We start from the raw sequence: 22,249 nt of genomic DNA on the forward strand, positions 1-22,249 counted from the left end.
TGTAAATATTTTAAAAAATATATGCTGTATGTGTGTGTATTTATATATACATAATAAATATACACAGTATATTACATATATTATGTAAACAAAACTTTAATTTTGGATGTGATTAATCGTGATGAATAGTTAATATATATATATATATATATATATATATATATATATATATATATATATATATATATATAAATATATATATATATAAATATATATATATATATATAAATATGTATATATATAAATAAATATAAATATATATATATTTATATATATATATATATATATATATATATATATATATATATATATATATATATATATATATATATATATATATATATATATATAAATATATATATATATATAATATATATATATATATATTATATATATATTGTTAATATTATATTAATATAATATTATATATATATATATATATATATATATATATATATATATATATATATATATATATATATATATATATATATATATATATATATATATATATATATATATATATATATATATATATATATATATATATATATATATATATATATATATATATATATATAGAGAGAGAGAGAGAGAGAGAGAGAGAGAGAGAGAGAGAGAGAGACAGAGAGAGATGCACACACATATATAGATATATAATTTTTATACATTTCTTTGGTTGTTATATCCTGTGTGAGTAAAGTTTTAGTCCAATGCTACTATTTCCAGGAAAAGAAACCTCTCCAAATAATACTTGAACACAACATGAGGATGAAACATGCAGTGTTTAGTGAACTCCATCAGACAAACAGCATGACCACGCACCCATAATTCAAGTACATAATGCAAGTTTAAGTACTTATTTCCTGAGGTTATTACATTAGCACCTTCAGGTCTATTCTTCGGTGCCACGTCGTCTCCTCCGGATGCCTTTCAAAGCCCACTCATGATGTTAAGCGCAAAAGTCTCACGAGCCGCATGCATTCCCGGGGCGTGTGCGAGAAACATCAGAGAATACGCATTAAATATCCGCACGCGTGCTCGTACGAGCCGGGTCCCATGCATGCGCTCCTTCTCCTCTATTTCCAAAGCCAAATCTTTGAAGCTGTCAGAATAAACCCGGCGCTTTTGATCTAGTGCAGTGCGAGCCGCGTCTCTGTAGAGGGCAGGCCACTGAAAGCATTGGTTCAATGTTGCATCACCAGTTAGAGCTGCAGATTATGTCATCAACTCCTTAGTGCGCTCCACACACACACACACACACACACACACACACACACACACACGGAGCAGAACTAGAGCAGAACCAGAGGAGGGCTCGCTATGTAGCAGGGTTAGTATAACGACGTGGCCCTCGGCGGCGAATATAAAGGCAAATGGAGTGGAAAGTCTATATAGGTGATAAAACGGGAAAGGAACCGGATCAAATGCTCGTCAAATTGTGCCGGACGGCCTCGTGCCCCGTCAGAGATGACGAAAGTGAGAGACAGAGGTCCGGAGGAAAGTCAGGGGAAACTCACTCGATCTCTCTGCGGAGATAAAAACACAAACACCAGATCAGCGGAGAAGGAGCAGGCGGCGGCGAGCGTGGAATCGAACGGCTGCCTTCGGCTCCCCTCAGGAAAACAAATAATGAAACCCGGGGTTTGATACGTGACTCTATTTCGGGAGGATGTGTTGATTTTCTTGATTCGGTAAACCTCGCGCCTTCGGCGTTGAGGGAAGTTTGGGATTAAACGCGGCGTTCGCTAGCGTGAAAAATCAGACGAGTCCAGGATTCGGAGAGGAAGGGGGTTTTTTGTGTGCCCTGATGAATCTTGGACGGGGCCGTAACCTCAACCACCGCAGAAACGGGCCGGAGTTATGAGTTCGCTCTGTTTTCTGAGAAAAAATAGATCGGTCTTTTTCTCCGCTGAAAGAAAATGCAAAAGTGTAAAACAAATTGGCGAAATAGGGTTTCGATGTGATTTCCAGCAGGACGTTAGTCATGAAAAACTTATAATAGTGTAGTAGACTTAAGTTACTTGTAATCAAGATGATCACGTGATTATTCAACATGTTGATTCACTCATTTTAAAGTTAAAAATGCCTTTTAAATGATCTATATAACTCGTCACATCCAGTGTCCTTCACTAATTATTCACGTTATAACGGTTGATTCTATTATGAGACAAAACATTGTTATAAAACATAGTTTTCATGTTTATTAATACTCGCTCCCAAGCTTTTGACCTTATTTTTAGTTTTTCTTTAATTAGTAGATTTTTTTTGGCAAACCCTGCCGTGACGTAATATTTAATGCATTTTTTTGGTGTTTGTAGCATTTGATTAAAGTGTTAAATGCATTTTCTCTTTAATGCATTTTCGAGTTAAATGAGTCAAAAGTCATTTAAAAGTAGTCAGACTCAATATTTTGAATCCACAATAGATGATAATTCATAGCTAATCTGCCCAGCACCGTGTACTGCTTTATATATATATATATATATATATATATATATATATATATATATATATATATATATATATATATATATATATATATATATATATATATATGCATATAAATATATATATTTTAATATATTTTTAGATTAATCTTGCATCGTTAAGACAATAAAAAATAGCATTTATACGCGTAATTAAAAAAATGCACAAATCTGTACATAAATCCTTACACACGTTTTTATTAGTTATTGTAAAGTCTCTTCTGTTTCCGTGTCAGATACGTACCAAGATCAGACTCCTGTGTCTGCGTGCACACGCTTTTTTACGTCATTTTAAGACTATTACTAAAACTAATTGTTTCGATAACCAAAATTAAGAATCAAAACATTGGATACCTTTAAAAAAAAGCCAAAAAAAAGTAGAAAAGACAAATGCGCTCGTGTGGAGATGTATAGCTTTTTTCTTTTTCTCTGTAATGACGCACATTATTGCTGAAAAACCTCTCTGTTTTGGAGAAAAGCTCAGACCTCTGTGCACGGCAGACAAAGTTTTCTCCGAGCAAACCACAATATGTCCAAGAAGCCGTAAAAAAAGACACCGGCACGCGAGTGGAATGGTGGTTTTTATCTAAACGTACGGATGCTTGTGATCAGAGCACAGACCTGGGCTTCTCCATGGTGTCCTTGCTCAGGTAGATGTACCAGTAGACGAGGTTGAAGATCCCGAAGGCCAGAGGGAAGAGGACTCGGGAGTACGTGTCGATGGCACTGGTGCCTGCCAGCATCATGTTGGGCGGCACGGCCGAGCCCTGGAGGAAGATGGGGTAGCGGGTCCCGGGCGCCTCGGACACAGAGTTAGCCCGTCTTCTCCGGCTCAAGCCGCTGGTGTCGGACTGAGGCTGAGATAAAAACAAACAGCGGTCGATCCCACGACACACACCCAGCGGTACCCTCAGAATAAAGAAGACAATTAGCATGCATTCACATGAAGCCGTTTAAAGGGACAGTTCACCCGAAATAATCACGTTGTTCTTCTGCAGAACACAAAGTAAGATATTTCAAAGCACGTTTAAAACAGAATTATTAATTGCATCCCAAATAAGTTTTTTGTTTACATGATATTCATGTGTGTACCGTGTATATTTATTATGGATATATAAATACAAACACATGCGTGCATATATTATATATATATAATATACATTTTATGAATATAAATACATATAAAAGTATATATAAATATGTATATGTACACATAAAAATATATACTTCAGGCGTGTGTATTTATATATACATCCACAAATATCCACAGTAGACTTTTTTGCAATTTTATAATTATTTATAATATATTTATAATGTATACATTTATAATTATAGAATTAATTATAAGAATTATGCCAAAAAGCATTGATTAATCATTTGATAGCATTAATTTATATATATTATATAAATTATGCTAATATAAATATTTTGCAACTATTTTGTAATATATACAGTACATGCATGTGTGTATATATATACATATATATATATATATATACACATATATATATACATATATATATATATATATATATATATATATATATATATATACATATATATATATATATATATATATATATATATATATATATATATATATATATATATATATATATATATATATATATATATATATATATATATATATATATATATATATATATATATATATATATATATATATATATATATATATATATATATATATATAATAAACAGTATACACACATTATGTAAATAAAAACTTATTTTGGATGCAATTAATCGTTTGACAGAACTATTGGAGTCTGTTTGGAGACCAACATTCATCTTTTGCTGCGTATTAGCCATTTATTACATTTTGAAACAATTCAAGAGTGCGTAAATTTTGATATAATTTTCACGTTTCTGAAAGACTTACATGTGAGATCTACACAAAAACAGAGGAAACTGGGATGGGGCAAATGCTTTTTCCGCAACACTGATAGGGAAAAAACACACACATCCAGAAATATCAATAGAAATCCACACGATCAAGGCCTGAGATTTCCACACAGACTCTATTTGCAACAATTTGTCCCCATGTTGACCAGAAAAAGCCTTCTTGGTTTGACTTTAGTTTCATTCTGCTCATAGAAATCCTTGTCAATTGTAAACTGAACGGATTGCTATTAAAACGCCTGCGCTTCATCAGCGGCGAATCATCTAAAAAGAGCTAAATATCAATTGATTGCTATTGCACTTTATATAAATAGGAGTTTGGAGACGGTCCTCGTGCTTCCCGTCGAGTCTCTGAGCCGGAGAGAACTGAATCGAGTGGATCGCGGCACAGGTGAGAGATTACAAGAGTCGTGGCTCGCTGTTTTAATACGGCCGGCTATTTTTAAAACACCTAGCATGAGCTCCCCGCGCGAGAGCGGTCCCGGGAGACGCCGCACGCCTGTAGAATTACCATATCCACCTCAGCACAACAGACAAGAAACACAACTCACGCTCGCTACGCGTTTAGTTACGTGTGGACGAAACGATTGGAACGCTAGTATTTCAAGCAGCTAAAAGATGGCTCTAAGCCAGTTGTGCCCATCTAGCGTTCATTTAGCCATTCGTTGTAATGATTCAGTGAGGTTTTAGTTGGTTCTGCACAGACATCATCATCATCATCTGGAACGACATGAAGAAGCGAAATAATCCGAGACGCTTCGAGAAAGTTACCTGGAAAGCTACGGCACTGTTAAAAAAAGAAAACAGTGCTATGAATAGACTTTACTTATCAATCAACCGAATGAAATCAACACTTTTTGGGGAACTTGAGTTTCTCTGGAACTCAATTACAATTAATGGCAAAAAAAATGGAAATGCAAACTGATATCTCTCACACCGTAAAAAAAAACGGTATTGGACATTACATTTTACGGTAATATATTGTTTTTTTGAAGTAAAAAAGAAAGTAAATTGCCGTTCCCGTGTGACTGAGTGTATTACAAAAGTACAAAACAGACTTCGAGAAGTTCGCTTCAAAAAGAAAATACGGTGAAACTGCCAGCTGTAAAAATGCGGTAACAGCGTTTTAGATTTTAGCTTAAATTTACAGCTAAATACCATTTCATTAATTGACATAACGTTAATATACCAACCTATTAAAGTACTGAAATCCGTTTGAAATACACCGATGATGACTAAAAGCGGGTGTCGATGAGGAAGTCACACGACGAACCAAAGCCCATCGCAATTAAACGGTAACATATATAGAAGGTGCACGGTATAACACTATAAACACCGTAACGGTGAGACGCACTAAACAGGAAATAATAAACACTACTGATACGAAAAACTGAGAAAAATACGAAAAATACAGAAAGCATCAGTTTACAGAAATATAAATATACAGTAATTTACCGTTAAACACTTAACAGGTTTTTACTGTAGCATTCGTGTTTTTTCTGTTAAAATCATGGCCATTTTATTCAGTGTTGGTATATATAACATTATGGCGGTTAACGAAATTACAGTATTTAACCGTTTTTTTTACAGCGTACTGATACACCACAGCACAAGGCTGTTTTTGGTCTGCTGAAAATGCTAGCGCTCTAATGATTCTGGGCAGCGCTGTACGTCGTTAGAGGTATTTAAGCGTCCCTGTGGGAGGCGCAGATATATGCAGATGCGGCGAGACCCATTTAGCATCACAGTAACGGTGACACAGCTCACTGGCTTGTGAAGAGCAGCGCTCGTGTTGTTGTGCGTGTCGTATAACCAGGAGCTCATCGCCTGGCCGGAGCGCGGCGTTAATTAGCATCGTTACCGTCTCCGGCTCGTCGTCGCTGCCCTGGGCTATGGACTCCAGAACGGAGGCCCTGGAGAGCCGGCGTTTTTCCCTGTTGGCCTCGATCGTGGCAAAGTAGTTGACCGCCGCAAACTCGACGAGGGCCGAAGCCACGAAGGCAAAGCAGACGGCGATGAACCAGTCCATGGCGGTGGCGTAGGAGACTTTGGGCAGCGAGGAGCGGGCGCTGATGCTCAGAGTGGTCATGGTGAGCACCGTCGTGATTCCTGAAGGGCACGAGAGACGGCAGATATTAAACGCAGAGACATTAAAGGGATAGTTCACCCAAAAATGTACTTTACCCGGATTTGTTCCAGGTCTGTATGAATGTTGGTCACCAAACAGCTGCTGGTCGCCGTTGACCTCCGTAAAACCAGCAGCTGTCCGGTTACCAGCATTCTTCAAAATATCTTCTTCTGTGTTCAAAAGCAGAATAAAAAAACGATACAGGTCTGAAAAATCTTGGATAGATTTACATTTTGGGGTGAACCGTCCCTTTAAGAAGACCAGTACGCTATGTTTTTGATAAGCTTCGTTAGTTAACATTACTTAATAAAATAAAGTAACATGAACTACATATGAACAATACTTTTCTAATCTTAGTTAAGGCTAATTCCAGCATTTACTAATGCATTATTTACATCACAAGTTGTGTTTGTTAACATTAGTTAATGCACCGTGAATTAACAGGAAAGAGCTTTAATTATTGTATTGTAGCAAAGATTAATAAATACTGTAATAAATATATCGTCCATTATTTATTTAATATATTAATGTTAAGAAATGATATTTGTATAAGTGTTACTACATTATTGTAATTATATATATATATATATATATATATATATATATATATATATATATATATATATATATATATATATATATATATATATATATATATATATATATATAAGCTAAGTATACACACACATACATAAAAAACATTATCTTAAACCTAAAAATATTTAGCTATTTTATATTTTATAAAAATGCAGCATGTGATCAAATAAAAATGTAAGAAGCGGATCAAAAACTGAGGCTGATATTACTTCTATTTAATTCATTATACTGGAAATAGAAGGTCAAAACAAACGCCTTGCATTGTGAGATGCAGTATTCTACGCAAACTACTCTTTTGTATACAATACCTTTTGTGGTGTGTCCTCCAGTTATTCCATAGATACAGGAAAAACTGCATACTGTGCAAAATATACGTACTATATATATATATATATATTGCATCAGTAAGATTCTATAGAATAAATAGCATGTCGTGAGCTATTCGTTTTTTTAATTTTCCTTTTTTGCGATTAAATAATGTTAAATCTGCCTCAGATTTCCAAATGAAATACTAAAACGTAACCTATCGTGAACTGAGGATCTGAAGTATAGTGTTTTTTTTAATTCATCAAGAGATGCCTTAAACCGTTCAAAAGTGACAGTGAAGGCTTTTATAATGTCACAACAGATTTCTATTTTAAATCGACGCTGTTCTTTAAATACGCAGCCTTGATCAACACGAGAGACCTCATACCAGCCACCGTTCGAGCAGGGACAGACTCCTTGTTGATCCAGAAAGCGACTTGCGACAGCACAACCACCATAATCAATGGGATGTACGTTTGGATGAGATGGTAGCCAAGCTTCCTCTGAAGATAGAAATGGACGACCTGGACGGAATACAGACCTAGACGGTGCCAAGACATTAGAGCAGGACACTGATGAAGACAAAGCGTGCAAATTTAATACATCTCTACGATGCTCTGATCGAGCCCATTTGGACTCCAAAAACATTTAGGGGGAGTTCTGGCTCTTTATTTCTGCCCTTAATTGCAAGGAAAGGTACGCGAGCACAGATCTTTCCTCTGGGTTTGAGCCTGATCCATTTCCCACAGATCTGATTGGGCTCCCAGCGAGTGGTCCCTGCTTTTTGCCTGCCTATAAATCCCTCAATACCGAGCCCCGGGTCATCCTCGGGACGCGATCGGAGGCTTATTGTAACGCAGCTATTTTTAAAGACAGACCCGGTGAATTAGGCCTGATCAGTTAAGCATCTTAGATTGCCTCTCAGACGGTACGCTGATATTATAGCTCTTAACACACACAATTAGATTAGAAGTAACTTGCTGTAGTGATAGGGGTGTGTGATATTGCTTGTGTGATTTTTGACAATGTTTTAGGCCTGTCGTGGATAAATAGATATGATACTCAAACCGGAGGTAAGTGTTTATGAGCGATTCATTGAATCATTCGTTCAAATGACTCGTTCAAAGCGGATGGTTCTTTTAGAAACGAAGCAAGTGGTTGAATGGAACGCTGAGTCATTGACTCAAATGATTTGTTCAAAAATAAATTTGCTCATAAATGAAACACTGACGCACAAATGTCTTGTTCCAGGTTTTTTTTTAGAATTATTTCAATTGGCAAAACAGAAAAAAAATATATATTTTGTCTAAAAAGATGTAACTTACTCAATATAAATAGTGATATCACATACACGTGCTAATATTCATAAAAAAGCAAAAAAAATAAAACTGAATAAAAAAATTTGGTTTACATGATACGTGTGTATACTTATATTTATAAATACACACACATACAGTATATATTTTGTAAATATTTCCATGTATATATTTCTATTGATATAATCGACATTACAAATAAATATTTTAAATATAAATATAAACTTCATTTTTTTTTCTTACATATATGCATGCTCACGCTTGTGTATTTATATCTACATTATGAATAAATGCACATATATTATAAGAACAAAAACCTTTATTTTGGATGCGGACTCTTAAGACGCAGGCGATAGTTGAAGTAGATGTTTAGCAATAAATGAAAACGTACCTGTGCTAAATTTATATGTTTCGCTGAACAAGGTCTGGCCCACAAGATCGTACTGAAGTAAGCTTGAAGATTCCGGAGGAAAATCTACTGACGCTTGAAGACCCTTCCTCCACGTGTAGACGATTTCACGGTTGGTGTAAGCATCTGAAGGTGTAAGAGAAAGCGGGTGAAGAACGGCTGGCGGGAGGACGGACGGAAAACAGACAGATCTTACAGCTTCCGAACAGGAGAGGACATGTGTGTCCATCCATAGGGAAGTCCATCAGCACCATCGGACACACTGCGCTCACGGTCAGCCTGAAATACAGAGAAAACAGCCATCTATTAGATCAAATATCGCACGTTACGACATCTGAACCTGGAGCACAACAGTCATAAGCAGCACAGGCATATTTGTAGCAATAGCCTAAAAAGTTTTCTTTTATGCCAAAAATCATTGGGATATTTCTAAAATAAAGATCCTATTTAGCAGATATATCAATTGGTGGTATGCATTGCTGAGTAGGCCATTTTCTCGATATTTAGTTTTTTCGCACCCTCAGAGACCAGAACACCTAGATACACTCTGTGGACCGATCACCAGATCCTGATGCACACACACACACACACACACACACACACACACTAAGTCATTTACACTACCTGACACAGCTGCGTTTAAAATTGAACTGGAAGTTAAGTGCTGGGCGTCCGGTCAGAGGAGAACTGACCCCAACTGAGTCTGGTTTCTCCCAAGGTTTTTTTTTCTCCATTCTGTATGGATGGGGTTCTGGTTCCTCTGGCTTGCTTTGTTGGGGACACTTAACTTCTAGTGATTTAACGTTGAATTGATTACAAAGACCGTCTCTGCATTTAATAACGAACTGTTCACTCTCTTCATCATACATCCCTGTCATTATACTCTACCTTATACTGTACAGTGCTTTGATGCAACCTGTGTTGATAAAAGCGCTATATAAATAAAAATGATTGATTGATTGATTGATAGATAATGCACAACTCTTGATTTCACACTCATGTCTGGTTTTGTGGTCTGGGGTCGCACGTCTCGATAAAAGCGTTCACATTTTCCTGTCAACGTTTTTTTTACGAACTCTCTCCTCATCTGATCGTTTCACCTCATGGTGTAGAAGATGGTGCCGTTCTGCATGATTCGAAACAGCTTGTTGGGAGACGTCATGTTGTGCGCGAGGGAGGTCCTCGCGTTGCGGAAGAACGTGTCGGGCGTCCAGATCTTGTCCACCATGCGGTTGTTCAAGGGCAAGATTTCCACGGGCCCCTGAAAGGCTAACCTCTCGTCGACCCACATTTGGCGGAAAAACATATCCATGGTGAACTCCTGAGAGAAAGAACAATTTCAGTCTCTTTTTTTTTACGGCTGCAAGTCCTAATTTAAGTACAGTGCGGGTGAGACTTGACATACTGATATTAGTTTAAACAGACAAGTGAGAGAAATAAAACATCAGCTTATTATCTACTTAGAAAGTACTTACGAAGCGCTATAAATAAATTACATTTGTGCATCAATAAAACACATGCACAAAAAAAATACGTTTTAAATATGGGTGCTGTGCTTTCTTACCATCTTAACATCGGATACCGGTCCAAAACTTGTGACGAATATATCTGTTTTGACCTCAGTTACAGAGACTGCGAAGTTAATTACAGATTAGACACACATGCAGAAACGTGAGTACATTATCTTGTTACGGCAAATGAGGTGAAACACGTGGGTCAAAGACAAATCAAAACGATGATGTTTAAGGCAGCTTTAAAAAATGTTCATACAAGCACAGTGTTTTCTGAAGGGTTTTTTTTTCTTTCTGAGAACTATCATGAATTTTTACCACAGTTTACTAAAAATGTCATTCAGTTTAATAACAACTCTAATGAAAAAATCTTGTCAGGCATATTCATAATTATAATCATCAGATGACATTATAAGGCAGTTCAGCCTTAAAATAATAATTATTGCCACTGTCCTTCAAAGAACTATTTTACATATTTATTAGCAATGCGCATTTAATCATGTGAGATATAATAACAATCTAGTATGGCCACTTAATCTTTTATAGGACTTAGATGCATTCTTTTACATGAATAACAATTGAATTGAGCATTTTACACTTATTTATTTTCACAAAAGTTAATGAAACATTAAAGTAGGCATTTAATGTGCTTTCTATGCATAATAAAATCCCTTTTAATTTGATGCAAACACCAAAATGAGACGTCTTATTTTTGGTTCATGTAATTTATCAAATCTTTCTATACTGTACCTAAATCATAATAGTGCTTACCTCCAGATCCCGGGCGCAGTCGATTGTCATAACCCTCAAGAAGTCGGTCTAGAATCCGAGTTATATTTTCTGAATTGATCTTTTGCTTTCCTAATACATCTGCAAGACTACACGGAGAGAAATGATCACCTCGATTAGTCCTTTCAGTGAGTTTAGTCCTCCGTCAGGTTAAATCAAGCATTTAAGTTAGGCAATTTAAAGTAAGTACTAAAGTAAGTGCCTAGTCCATTAACTCACCTCGTGAGACATAAAAAGGCCAAAAGAAGAGCCATTTTTGTCACAAAAAGGTAAATAAAATAAAGCCGTCAATGGTTAGAGGTCATAATGTGATGTACAATGCGCTCTAGATTAACTGAAGCACTGTCTCATGTATGACTCTCGGTAAATGAAGAGCTAAATGTGAAGTGAAATGCTTTCAGGGTAATCAAATTAAGGAATTAGTAAAATCCACTTGCTATTTTAGCAACAGGTTAAAGAGTGTCATCCAGCACACTAGACATCAACTAGCAACTAGTCCTTTTTCCATACGTTTTTCGGCTTCATAAGCATTGCCCCTGTCATATATTAGCCTTGTACTAGAGCGATTCATAGTAAATACAGAGGGTAAACTACAATACACTACAGTAAAAACTACAGTAGTATACTAGAGTATTTATTACAGTTTATCACTTCACTACAATTACTACAGTAAGTTGTAGCATTTATTACCAAACTGTTGTAAATACTACACAGCATGATACACTTCACTATAGTATGGTTCATATTTACTATAAGGCTACTGCAGTTTTTTTCACGTTGGCTGACTTTCATAATTAGGGTTAAAATAAACAAAAACAGCATTGTGTCATATATAGGTCTAACATATTTTATATCAAGTACTTATATTGTAATATTTTGCAGCATTAGCGTTGTCGCTAGCCTGTTTGATAACGATAACCGACTACAGTAGAAGCTTTAAGGGTAAAATTATTATCAGCGCAACTCAATGCATGTATTTTACTCAAAATAAAACGATATTAAACGGCTGTGCTGCGCGGGCAGTACGTTATTACTTGAATATTTGACCTTTTTTTACAAATTAGCTGTTATTTAGCCGCTCTCCGAGACGCTAGGGGGCGCGCTGCCTCCCTCAAACCCCGCGGCATTCTGCCGCAGAAGAAGACGTTTCGATATTACCGGAATGCATGACAAATACGTCCAGCTTTAACACTGCGATAATAGCTGTTGTTGAGTCTGAGATGTGTTTGCGCGGTGTCGAGCAGCCGTGCGCATGAGAGGCCGCTGAGGAGAGCAGCATGTCGGCGCATTTTGAGGAGAGGAGCGGCGTGATCCCGTGTAAAACCGCCTGGGGCTCGTGGTACCAGACCATGGAGGAGGTGTTCGTCGAAGTCGATGTTCCTCCGGGAACCTCAGCCAGAGAGATCCGGTGTGACATCGGGATCAAACACATCGAGCTGCGCGTGAAAGACCAGCAGATCTTCAAGGTACAGATCCAGAGAGAGATTAGATCCAGAAGAACTTCCTGTGGAGGAGCTAGGGCTGTTTAACGATTAATACTGGTCCAAAAGTTTTTGTTTACATAACGTGTGTGTGTGTGTGTGTGTGATTTTATGTATATGTATGTATATATATATATATATATATATATATATATATATATATATATATATATATACACACACACACACACACACACACACACACACATTATATGCATATGCACTAAAGTCTCTTAAGCTCTCCAAAGGTCATCATTAACATTTTGTTCATTGATAATCATGTTTCTTAAGCACTAAATCAGTATATTAGGATGATCTCTGAGAGATTGTGGGACACTAAAAATACAGCTTTAATCGGAGAACTATATTAAAAGTTTTAATAACATTTCACAATATTGTTTTTCAAATATAAACGAAGCCTTGGTGAGCAGAAGAGACTTAAAAATTATGTTTCCAAACTCTTTACAAGCGCATATGTTGTTATAAATGTGAGATTTGGGAATAATGCTATCCAAATATCGTTAGAATGAGTTGAAGAGGAACATCTTGTGAAGGGAGCGTACTCAAATACTCAGCTAGATTTTAATTTCAGTCGTTTTATGGAAGATCTGCCATTGCTTTAGCCCAGTAGTTACGAAGAAGAGACTTGTTGTGATATAAACAGCACACTGTCCCTCAAGTCTCGCTGATGATCGTCTCGTAGGGGAAGCTGTTTGGACCCACGGTCCGAGACGAAGCCACCTGGACGTTAGGTGAGAGCGAAAGCCACTTGTAACGGTGCATGGATCTGTCCTTTACAAACCAGCGGATGTTGTGTCGTTCAGAGGACAGGAAGCTGATCCGGATCGTCCTGATGAAGTCGAACCGGGAGGCCGGGAACTGCTGGCGGTCTCTGCTGGAGGGAGAGTTCACGGCCGATCCCTGGATCCAGGATCAGATGCAGAGGAAGCTGACGCTCGAGAGGTTTCAGAGAGAGGTGGCCGATCCATGCATGCAATTCACTTTAGTCTGCCGTTTGCCGAGCACGCATTCATTCGATTCAAAATACAAGAAAAACAGTTTTCTTTTGTGCCCTGCATTCCAGTTAATATCAATGAAATTGGAGCCGGGTTGTTTCGATTAAATAACTAAAATACAGCTGACAAACTAATCTGTAAATAATTTTAAATCGCTTTCAGAAATGATCCTAAAGCACCGATTTGCGGTTTATCGAAACATTTCTGATTCTTGCCAAACCTGGTTTGATTCTTTCCGGGATTCATTTGGCAGAAAGATGAAAGAAACGGCGTTTATGAGCCGTTTATAAATATTTTGTAACAAATTAAAGTTACAGTAAAGATGCATGAGATTGCATTTTTTTTAAATGAAGTCATTTTATATTGTCTTTTTTTTATTAACGCAGCTTTAGCAAGTTTTACATTTACCAAATAAAAAAAAATCTGTTCAAACCTAGTGCGTAAATATATATATATATATATATATATATATATATATATATATATATATAAAAAAATAAATCTATATAAAAATATTAAAAAAAATATATAAAAATATATTTAATAAATATATATTTTAATATTTATTTTTAAATATATATTTATATATTTTAATATTTATTTTTAAATATATATTTATATATTTTAATATTTATTTTTACATATATATTTATATATTTTAAAATATATAAATATATATTTAAAAATAAATATTAAAATATATATTTATTAAATATATATTTTTATTTTTTAAATATTAATATATATATAAAATAATATTTATATATAAAAATATATTTATATAAATAAAAAATATAAAATTTCTCAATTTTGGTTTTGAACAGAACCCTGGATTCGACTTCAGCGGAGCAGAGATCTCTGGAAACTTCCAGGGCGGTGGACCAGATTTCTCCAGCTTGCAAAAATAAGGCCTACTTTCGTTCCCGTTCTGGATCTAGATCGTCCGTTCCTCTGAACGCCTGGAGCTTCAGGAGCAGAGTCTGGCTAATGCTGTAAAGCCATAATAAATCACAAGCAGCCTTCGAGTCGGGTTTCATTGACAAACGGCAACCTATTTTTTTTTTTCCGTAAGTGGTTTCAGAAGACGTCTGTTCGGCTTCATCCATCCAATTTCAATAAAAGAGAGCGATTATTAAAACACCACAAACGAGAAAGTCTCTTACGTTCCAATAAGGCTTTATTGAAAAGGTACAACTACGTAACTTTTTGCAGAACGCTGCTCTCAAGATTACAACCAAAACAGAGGAGGAGGTCTCAAATTAAATTCAATCCACTCGCTTTTATTTTTAAGAGCTCGATTTAGACCAGGCATGAACTAAACGCCAGTGACACGAGGCCATGAATCACAACCGAGCGTAAAAGGAGCTTCATCCCGGTCGGCGGTTACTCTTTCGATTAGAGGCACGTTTAAAACCTGCATTTTCATAAGCCAAAAAAAAATAATAATAAAATAAAAATCTCGTTTCATCACCACGGGTAGGAGTGTGCATTACGACAGCTGACAACCTAGGGTGGGAGTTAAGGGTTCTGGGCCTGATCTCTTGGTTCTGATGTCGTGTTGAATCTCAGAACCCTTCTCCCTCCTCTTCCACACGGTGGACTGAGGACCTAGGCGGTTCTATACTTCATTGCTTTAAAAGGACCGGCGCGTCTGGCGTCGATTCACAAACGAACACACCGTAAAGCTTTACTCGCCCTCCGCCGGCGGGAAATAAATACAATCGAAGAGAACTGAGGCGGAGGAAAGGAAGGGGTAAGCGTTAGCAAGCGTACTCGGGGATGGTGGGAAGGTGGGCGATCTTGTAGTAGCTGTGCTTCAGCTGGCGGGCGGTCCGGCCCGAGATCATCCAGCGCAGTCTCTGGCCGTTGGGCTTCAGGCACTTGGTGGTGGCGTACTCGGCCAGGCATTTAGCCACGAGCTCCCTCACACAGACCAGGTCTCCGGCTTTCACCTGAAACACCGTCAACACTTTTTAGTATAAATGAGTCTTCGAATCGGCATGCATTTGCTCGACAAGTACAACGACTACTCTGAAAACATCCATTTTTGCTTAAAAAGTGAAACGCGTATCTGCTAATCGCCTTAAACTAGATTTCTTATCGGGAGACGTTTTTGCTTGTTTCAAGTAAAAGCATCCAGATTTCCTTTAGTTTAAAATGTCCTCATTTCAAAATGTTCTGGAGTTCGTTTTAACGGTGAAATAGAAGTTACCAAAAACATTCTGGTTTTTTTTGGTCAAGAAGGCATACAGCCAATTTAATTAATTTAAATATAATTCAATTTATATTGACCAAAAAAAACAACAACACCGGTTTATGGTTAGTTTAGTGCTGTCAGACATCAAAAAAAAAAAAAAAAAGGAAAAAAAAAGAAAAGTATGCAATGTATACTGTATAATTTAGTTTAAAAAAAAAAAATTATATATATATATATATAATTAAAATATTATATATAAAATATATATAAATTATATATAAATATACACATAAAATAAATTATATATATATATATATATATTTTATTATATATACACAAAAATATATATATATATATATATATATATATATATATATATATATATATATATATATATATATATATATATATATATATATATATATTATTACACTTAAATTATATAAAGATTTTTTTAAAACTTATAAATATAAAAAGACTTAAATATATAAAGATTATATATAAAAAATAATACACTACATAAACATTTTGGTAGCTATTAATAGTTTGGAAGAAATGATTGTAATTATTCTTTAATAATGTTTTAATGTGTAGTCTATATCAGCGGCCGATTTCTTGGGCATACTTTTGATTCATTCTTCCAAAAATTTAGCTAAATTTCATTTTGTTTTACAGTAAATTGTGTTTTTAGGACTGCACTGTGCATCTCCGCAGTGGTTTCAGCACCCGTCGTTTGTAGACTTACGGTCAAGCTGCGCTGCAGAGCGTCCAGAGCGTCTCTGAGAGCCGGGACTGGCTCAAACTCGTGCTGATCCTCCACCTCCAGAGCAAGGAGAGCCAGAGCCAGCAGCGACGGCTGGAGACACAACTACAGTCAGACCCCAAACACACTCAGAGCCTTAGAGCAGAGGACGCGCTGAAGCATCTCACCTTGAGTTTCGTGAAGGTGAAGCAGCAGTGGCAGGCCTTGAGCTGAGCCTCCAGCCTCTCCACGTTCAGAGTCCTCCTACTGCAAACCGTTCAAAGCAGGTTACGGTTATTTACAAGATGTTTCGAGACGCCTTTAACAAGGATGCATTCATTTTGACGAGTAAATGCATTCAGATCACGCTTCCAAATATTTCCATTACAAATAAATGTTATTTGAACTTTCTATACTAAAAAATAGTTACATTTTTCACAAAAATATTTGGCAACGCAACCACTTAATACTGATATTTTACAACTTCAAAAAAAATAATTTAGATAATAATACTGATGTTTTATAATGAATTAGAAATTCTTTATATGCAATATTTAACTTATTTTCAGCTTTATATTTGATATAGCCGTCATAATCTTGGACAAGAAGTTCTCGTTTTATTAGAAAATACTAAACAGCAACAAGTCTGCTTTAATTTTTTTTTTCCTCCCCACTCCTTCACACAAACTGTTGAGCAGTAACACACACACACACACACACACACAGGGACACACACACACACACACACACACACACACACACACACACACACACACACACACACACACACACACACACACACACAGGACACACACACACACACACAGGGACACACACACACACACACACACACACACACACACACACACACACACACACACACACACAGGGACACACACACACAGGGACACACACACACACACACACACACACACAGGGACACACACACACACAGGACACACACACACACACACACAGACACACACACACACACAGGGACACACACACACACACACACACACACACACACACACACACACACACACACACACACAGACACACACACACACAGACACACACACACACAGGACACACACACACACAGGGACACACACACACAGGGACACACACACACAGGGACACACACACACAGGGACACACACACACAGGGACACACACACACAGGGACACACACACACAGGGACACACACACACACAGGGACACACACACAGGGACACACACACAGGGACACACACACAGGGACACACACACACAGGGACACACACACACACAGGGACACACACACACACACACAGGGACACACACACACACAGGGACACACACACACACACACACACACAGGGACACACACACACACACACACACACACACACACACACACACACACACACACACACACACACACACACAGGGACACACACACAGGGACACACACACACACACAGGGACACACACACACACACAGGGACACACACACACACACACAGGGACACACACACACAGGGACACACACACACAGGGACACACACACACACAGGGACACACACACACACAGGGACACACACCTTTCTGCGTCCAGCTGCTCTTGAATCTGAGAGTGGAAGAATCGGAGGAAGTGAAGGGCGGTCGGAGCCTTGACCTTCCAGTAGAGCTTCTCCAGAATGATCTTCTCCATCCTCATCATGTCGTGGACCGTGAAGCGGTTCTGGCTGATCCTGATGAGGTCACTGGCCAGAGGAACGCTCTTCTCCTCTTCAGACGTCTTCACGGCGATGTAGAAGCAGCAGAGACCCACGCAGGCCAGATGTTTGGGCTGAATCTGAACCCGTTCAACAAGAAGAAACACGAAACCGTCAGACTGAGGAGGAGACCTCCAACACACGTCGGTTATTTGGGTTTTATTTTATCCAATTAACAGTCTCCCCTTAAAAACATCCTGTTCTGTTTGCATACATTACGTAAGAATGGTTTACACTAAAATGCAAGTTGTTTTCTACTTCTCACATTGCATCATTTAAAATCAATTTAAAAAGCCATAAACGGTAGTCAATATAGCAAGTGGATCAAAAAAAAAAAATCCTGAAACTTAACACATTAAGAAAACGTTTTTGAGCCATTTAAAATGCGATTCAATCTTTACAAAAGTCAACATTTGTTTACAAACACACTATATGTATATTTATGTGTATGCAAGCGCACACACACAGTATAAACTGAACATTTACATATTCATATTTTATAGAAATTTCATGCATAAACAAGTTCTTAAATGTATACATGCACATGTGTGTATATATATATATATATATAAAAATTATATAATATATATATATATATATATATATATATATATATATATATATATATATATATATATATATATATATACACATATTATACATATATATATATATAAATATATATATATATATATATATATAATATATATTTTTTTTATGCCTTTAAATGGAGCTATGATTAAAAAAATAATAGTTTAATAAATGCATTCAAGGTAAAGTGTGCAATGAATTACGGTTTTGATTTTAGGTCAAATCACCCAGCCCTGCTGAAAACATCAAGTATGGAGATGACTGGGTTCAGTACAGAAATAAACCGAAGAGCTCAATCCGGCCGAAAGCGCACGCACCTTCATCACCGCCAGAAAGCGATCCAGAAGGCTGACCGCGAGCGAGAACGTCTCTGAAGCGAAGCCGAAGAACCGGGTCAAGGAGAGAAGGTCTCGCACTTGGAAGTCTCTCAGCTTGGCGGTCATCCTCAGGCCGTTATCCTGAGCGGACTCGATGACCCGGAGTCCACAGAGCTTGGGCTGATACCGGGCTTCCTGGTCCAGAAGAGCTTTGAGCTGGACGGCGAAGGACAAAGCCCCCGCTCCGGTCACCTGATCAATCATCTGCAACAACGGCACAGAAATATCACTAAAGCAGTATTAAAGACGTACACTGTGGATCATTAATCATTTCAGCCTGTGCAAACGTAACATGCTGTTAAAAGTTAATGCATTTAGCCACTGTTTATTTTACATGTTATCAGTTTTATTGTTTTCTATCATTTGTATTTTTTTTTTTTTTTTTTTAATGTAGAATATAATTGAATTTTCTTCCCTTGGTTATCAATGTTTTTTCATTATTATATATACACATATACATACATTTGTGTGTGTGTGTATATATATATATATATATATATATATATATATATATATATATATATATATATACACACACACACACACACACACACATGTATATATAATTATATATAACATACAATATATACAAATAATATAGACATAATATACACATTTATTTATTTATTTTAAACAGCATGTGTACTATATTGTGTAGTATATTGGTCTAATAAAGTAACATTACATTAATATTTAATCTTTACATCGAAGCTTTAGACCATTAACTTTCATAAAGTTGTCCCCTGCTCCTTTCTTTTCCTTTGAAGCTATAAAAAAAGCCTTAACGAACACTTCTACCTAAAAAGCACTTTTTATCAAAAGTATATTATACTAATTAAACTAGCAGGAAAGTCGTATTAAGGGACAATTAATCCTTTAACCGTCCCTTTATAAAAAACAAAAAACAAACCTAATATAGGTCTTTCAAAATAAAAGTTCGTAATTGGACCATTTTTTTTTTTATCCATGTAGGGAACGTTTCGAGTGTCCATCTCGTTCCTACGAGCCTAAACGCTTAGAGGTCGAGGGTCTGGGGACGTGTCCGGACATGCCCCGGCTTCCCGAACCGTTATATTTAGACGTGAACGGTTCACTTACACGTGAACTATTAACTCCAAACAAAGTGCCTCACGTTGACGCTTTTCTAGGGATTTCCGTGAAACTCGCGCGAGACGCCGGTCATGTCCGGGCATGTCCACTAACTAGTGCGCTAGCTGTGCTTCAGCCCGGTTAAAGCCGTTAACCAGCTGGTTTTGGTCAAGACGTCTCTAAACGACACATTTAAGTCGCTTTGAATCGACATACCGACAGGTTTTCGCTTTAAAATTCATATTAAAGCCATTAATTTGACGACTATCGCACGCGAGTCCTGCGTTGATTTACGGCGCCGGAGAACAACTGTAGGCCTGATCGACTTTTAGCTCAAAATAAATATCTAGAAGCAGAAAAAAAACACACCGCGACTTAATAAATAATATTACCTGCGCGTATATAATCTAAAATAGCGACAGCAATCGAATAAACCGCTTACCTTTGGCAGATTTGTGGCGTTTGAATTAAAAACAAAAATATGAATCGGCGATTTTATGAAGTAAAAGGCTAAATAAAGCTATTACAAAGAAGAAGAAGAAAAAAAGAAAGTTTTACGTATGTAAGTTTAAAGCAATAACTTCTGCGCCCTGCACACCCCAACCCTCGGCGTCAGGCGGCGACGCGCAGGCTCGTCCCACGCTTTATACTCTCAGAGAGTCCGTATCCAAACATAGGATCACCTTATTGGGCAGTGCTGACACGCCGCTCCGTCTTTCCGGATGCCTATTGGTTGAGCTTCGTCTGCGGGCTTTGGCCACGCCCCGCTAGCCACGTTGAGGCGGGGTTTAAGCGCGGCGAAATCCAGCACGTTAGATGCGTTCCCTGCTCTCCCTTTATTATTTACAAAATGATAAATAAACAATAAACAGGAATACAAAATACATCTAACAAGTATGAAATCACCAGCATAACTGCGTTGAAACTTTTAAATATTATTTTTTTTATTCTGTTATATTCCAATTATATTATATTACATTATATTATATTATATTATATTATATTACATTATAACATATTATACAACAACCTGTGATACGAACCAATGTGCTAAAAATAAATAAATTAAATTAAATTAAAAGTAATAAAAAAACAATAGTATTAGTTAAAATAACATACAAACACTTATAAAGTGAGGCCATAAATAAATAAAAAATCTAAATCTGAATCAAATCATCTGGGTTAAATTGATCCGGCTGTATGTAACATGCAAAGTGAGGATTAATGAAGCCACAAAGGAAAAATAAAATACAGTGTAATATAAATTTAAAGAAAGAGCTAATGATGTTATACTGTTTATAATGATATTATTCTGTATTGTGCAATTGAACATTACCGAATGACTTAAAGACAGAAAGAGAACAATAGCTTAAAACCTCTTTCTAATCCTGTCGTCCCTGAGAAGCGTTTCTAGAAGGTTCTAGAGGGTTCTAGAGCGTTTGAAGACAACTCAGGCCAAATCAGCAAAACATCTGACTATAATAAATGTGCATGGTGGCAGTGACTCTCACAGACAAGATAATAGAG

The 22,249-nt window shown here is 36.7% G+C and overlaps 3 protein-coding genes across 4 annotated transcripts; 1 reads left to right on the top strand and 2 right to left on the bottom strand.

Annotated features, from left to right (window-relative positions):
- Nucleotides 1-611: 611 nt before the first annotated feature.
- On the bottom strand, nt 612-12,450 carry gabra6a (gamma-aminobutyric acid type A receptor subunit alpha6a). The gene is made up of 10 exons (XM_043233248.1): nt 11,688-12,450; nt 11,451-11,557; nt 10,733-10,800; nt 10,269-10,489; nt 9,365-9,447; nt 9,151-9,294; nt 7,832-7,984; nt 6,274-6,521; nt 3,111-3,346; nt 612-1,529 (listed from the first exon to the last, which is right to left on the bottom strand). The coding sequence occupies exons 1-10, from the start codon at nt 11,720-11,722 to the stop codon at nt 1,517-1,519; spliced, it is 1,308 nt and encodes a 435-aa protein (XP_043089183.1). The 5' UTR covers nt 11,723-12,450; the 3' UTR covers nt 612-1,516.
- Nucleotides 12,451-12,609: 159 nt separating this feature from the next.
- nudcd2 (NudC domain containing 2) lies at nt 12,610-15,419 on the top strand. The gene is made up of 4 exons (XM_043233251.1): nt 12,610-12,934; nt 13,653-13,701; nt 13,774-13,925; nt 14,790-15,419. The coding sequence occupies exons 1-4, from the start codon at nt 12,746-12,748 to the stop codon at nt 14,871-14,873; spliced, it is 474 nt and encodes a 157-aa protein (XP_043089186.1). The 5' UTR covers nt 12,610-12,745; the 3' UTR covers nt 14,874-15,419.
- On the bottom strand, nt 15,125-21,351 carry ccng1 (cyclin G1). 2 transcript variants are annotated; one of them, XM_043233249.1, is made up of 6 exons: nt 21,165-21,350; nt 19,574-19,837; nt 18,492-18,745; nt 17,093-17,171; nt 16,908-17,018; nt 15,125-15,917 (listed from the first exon to the last, which is right to left on the bottom strand). In XM_043233249.1, the coding sequence occupies exons 2-6, from the start codon at nt 19,835-19,837 to the stop codon at nt 15,726-15,728; spliced, it is 900 nt and encodes a 299-aa protein (XP_043089184.1). In that variant the 5' UTR covers nt 21,165-21,350; the 3' UTR covers nt 15,125-15,725. The 2 variants fall into 2 exon arrangements, with proteins under 2 accessions (XP_043089184.1, XP_043089185.1); XM_043233250.1 differs by lacking the exon at nt 16,908-17,018 and having other exon boundaries at nt 21,165-21,351.
- Between the last annotated feature and the right edge of the window lie 898 nt (nt 21,352-22,249).

This window comes from Puntigrus tetrazona, unplaced genomic scaffold (genome assembly GCF_018831695.1).
Source record: "Puntigrus tetrazona isolate hp1 unplaced genomic scaffold, ASM1883169v1 S000000769, whole genome shotgun sequence".
In the NCBI taxonomy this organism is placed as follows: domain Eukaryota; kingdom Metazoa; phylum Chordata; class Actinopteri; order Cypriniformes; family Cyprinidae; genus Puntigrus; species Puntigrus tetrazona.

Bases quoted from the DNA above. Each gene is read 5' to 3' on its own strand.
- gabra6a (XM_043233248.1), bottom strand. From the start codon at position 11,722: ATGGCTCTTCTTTTGGCCTTTTTATGTCTCACGAG. The intron at 9,295-9,364 runs GTAAGATCTGTC...TTACACCTTCAG, and splicing joins TCCTCTCCTGTTCGGAAGCT to ATGCTTACACCAACCGTGAA. The intron at 3,347-6,273 runs GTAACGATGCTA...TTTTTATCTCAG, and splicing joins GCGACGACGAGCCGGAGACG to CCTCAGTCCGACACCAGCGG.
- nudcd2 (XM_043233251.1), top strand. From the start codon at position 12,746: ATGTCGGCGCATTTTGAGGAGAGGAGCGGCGTGATCCCGTGTAAAACC. The intron at 12,935-13,652 runs GTACAGATCCAG...ATCGTCTCGTAG, and splicing joins AAGACCAGCAGATCTTCAAG to GGGAAGCTGTTTGGACCCAC. The intron at 13,702-13,773 runs GTGAGAGCGAAA...TGTGTCGTTCAG, and splicing joins CGAAGCCACCTGGACGTTAG to AGGACAGGAAGCTGATCCGG.
- ccng1 (XM_043233249.1), bottom strand. From the start codon at position 19,837: ATGATTGATCAGGTGACCGGAGCGGGGGCTTTGTCCTTCGCCGTCCAG. The intron at 17,172-18,491 runs GTGTGTGTCCCT...AACGGTTTGCAG, and splicing joins GAGCAGCTGGACGCAGAAAG to TAGGAGGACTCTGAACGTGG. The intron at 17,019-17,092 runs GTGAGATGCTTC...TTGTGTCTCCAG, and splicing joins TCACCTTCACGAAACTCAAG to CCGTCGCTGCTGGCTCTGGC.